Here is a 1,072-nt window from a genome sequence, read left to right on the forward strand (position 1 = left end):
ATAATGAAAACAAACAACTCGGCTCCGTCATTCTACCAAAGTACGACGATGTGAGCGGATGCTTCTCCTCCATGAACACTTCTGCTTTTTAACATGGAGCTGTAGGCGTCACATCTCCTCCAGCTCTGCTGTTGGCTCCAGTCAGAGGCACGAAGGGAAACCAGCTGTGTAACTGACCGCCTGCTGTCTGAAGTGAGTTCATAAGCACCTGAAAATAAGAAGCAGCGTGTGTTTTAGATGAGAATGACCTTTTCATACCTGCACAGTAATCTCACTCGCTGTCCTCCTGTAGTTCTCCTCCTCTCCACCAGAGGCCCTCAGACTCCCTCCCTCCTTTTCCCACCCACACCTGTTCACAGTGTCCTGACCTTCCCGCCCTCATCAGCCTCACTTATATAAACCAGAGCATCTCTTGTGTCCTGAACCTGTTTACCTGTTTAACCTGCTCACCTTCACACCTTCACCTGCCGTCACTCCATCTCATTCACAATACACCTGTCTGCAACCGTCTCCATCCCTTCATGCCTGCACGCCCTGACAGCAGCTCTTCTTCCACAGAGACTGTCATGTTTCTACGGCAGCCCAGAACAGACAAACCGACCGCCACGACTATCAGATGTAATGAAATCAACTTGGCTGAGCTCGGCACGGCACGGCACGGCACGGCACGGCACGGCGCGGCACGGCACGGCACGACACGGCACTGCTCGGCTCGGCTCATGTTTATCACAAACATCTGGTGTGTCTCCTCCTCATGTTGTTAACACACTCTGTAGCTTCGATGCTTCCTCGTGCGCTGCCTCCCAACAAGCTGAGTCTCTGCTGTGTTTTTACTGCAGCACACCTGTAGACCTCAAACTCCTCCTGCTGTGTGTGCGTGTGTTCAGTTAGTGTTCACACTGTGAGCGCTGGATGACACACGGCCTAAGAGCAGCTTTAATCAGAGATGACTCAGATGTCTAAATCCAGACAGACATAATCAGTTCAGACTCCTCCAGCCTGAGGAGGATCAGACCCTCTGTGAGCGAGCTGCACCTTTACCTGAGAGAAACACTGATCATGGAAGAAACCG

The 1,072-nt window shown here is 51.9% G+C and overlaps 1 protein-coding gene across 1 annotated transcript in view; it reads left to right on the forward strand.

The window, feature by feature from the left end:
• Positions 1 to 1,059: 1,059 nt before the first annotated feature.
• The window catches only part of unc119c (unc-119 lipid binding chaperone c), a 1,884-nt gene continuing 1,871 nt past the window's right edge, over positions 1,060 to 1,072 (forward strand). Inside the window, exon 1 of the mRNA XM_069674094.1 lies at positions 1,060 to 1,072. This exon is cut by the window's right edge and continues 195 nt beyond it. Within this exon, the coding sequence (XP_069530195.1) occupies positions 1,060 to 1,072 (13 nt within the window).

This window comes from Semicossyphus pulcher, unplaced genomic scaffold, assembly GCF_022749685.1.
Source record: "Semicossyphus pulcher isolate SPU_LCO1_2020_fin unplaced genomic scaffold, fSemPul1.0.p SCAF_23, whole genome shotgun sequence".
Classification (NCBI taxonomy): Eukaryota; Metazoa; Chordata; class Actinopteri; order Labriformes; family Labridae; genus Semicossyphus; species Semicossyphus pulcher.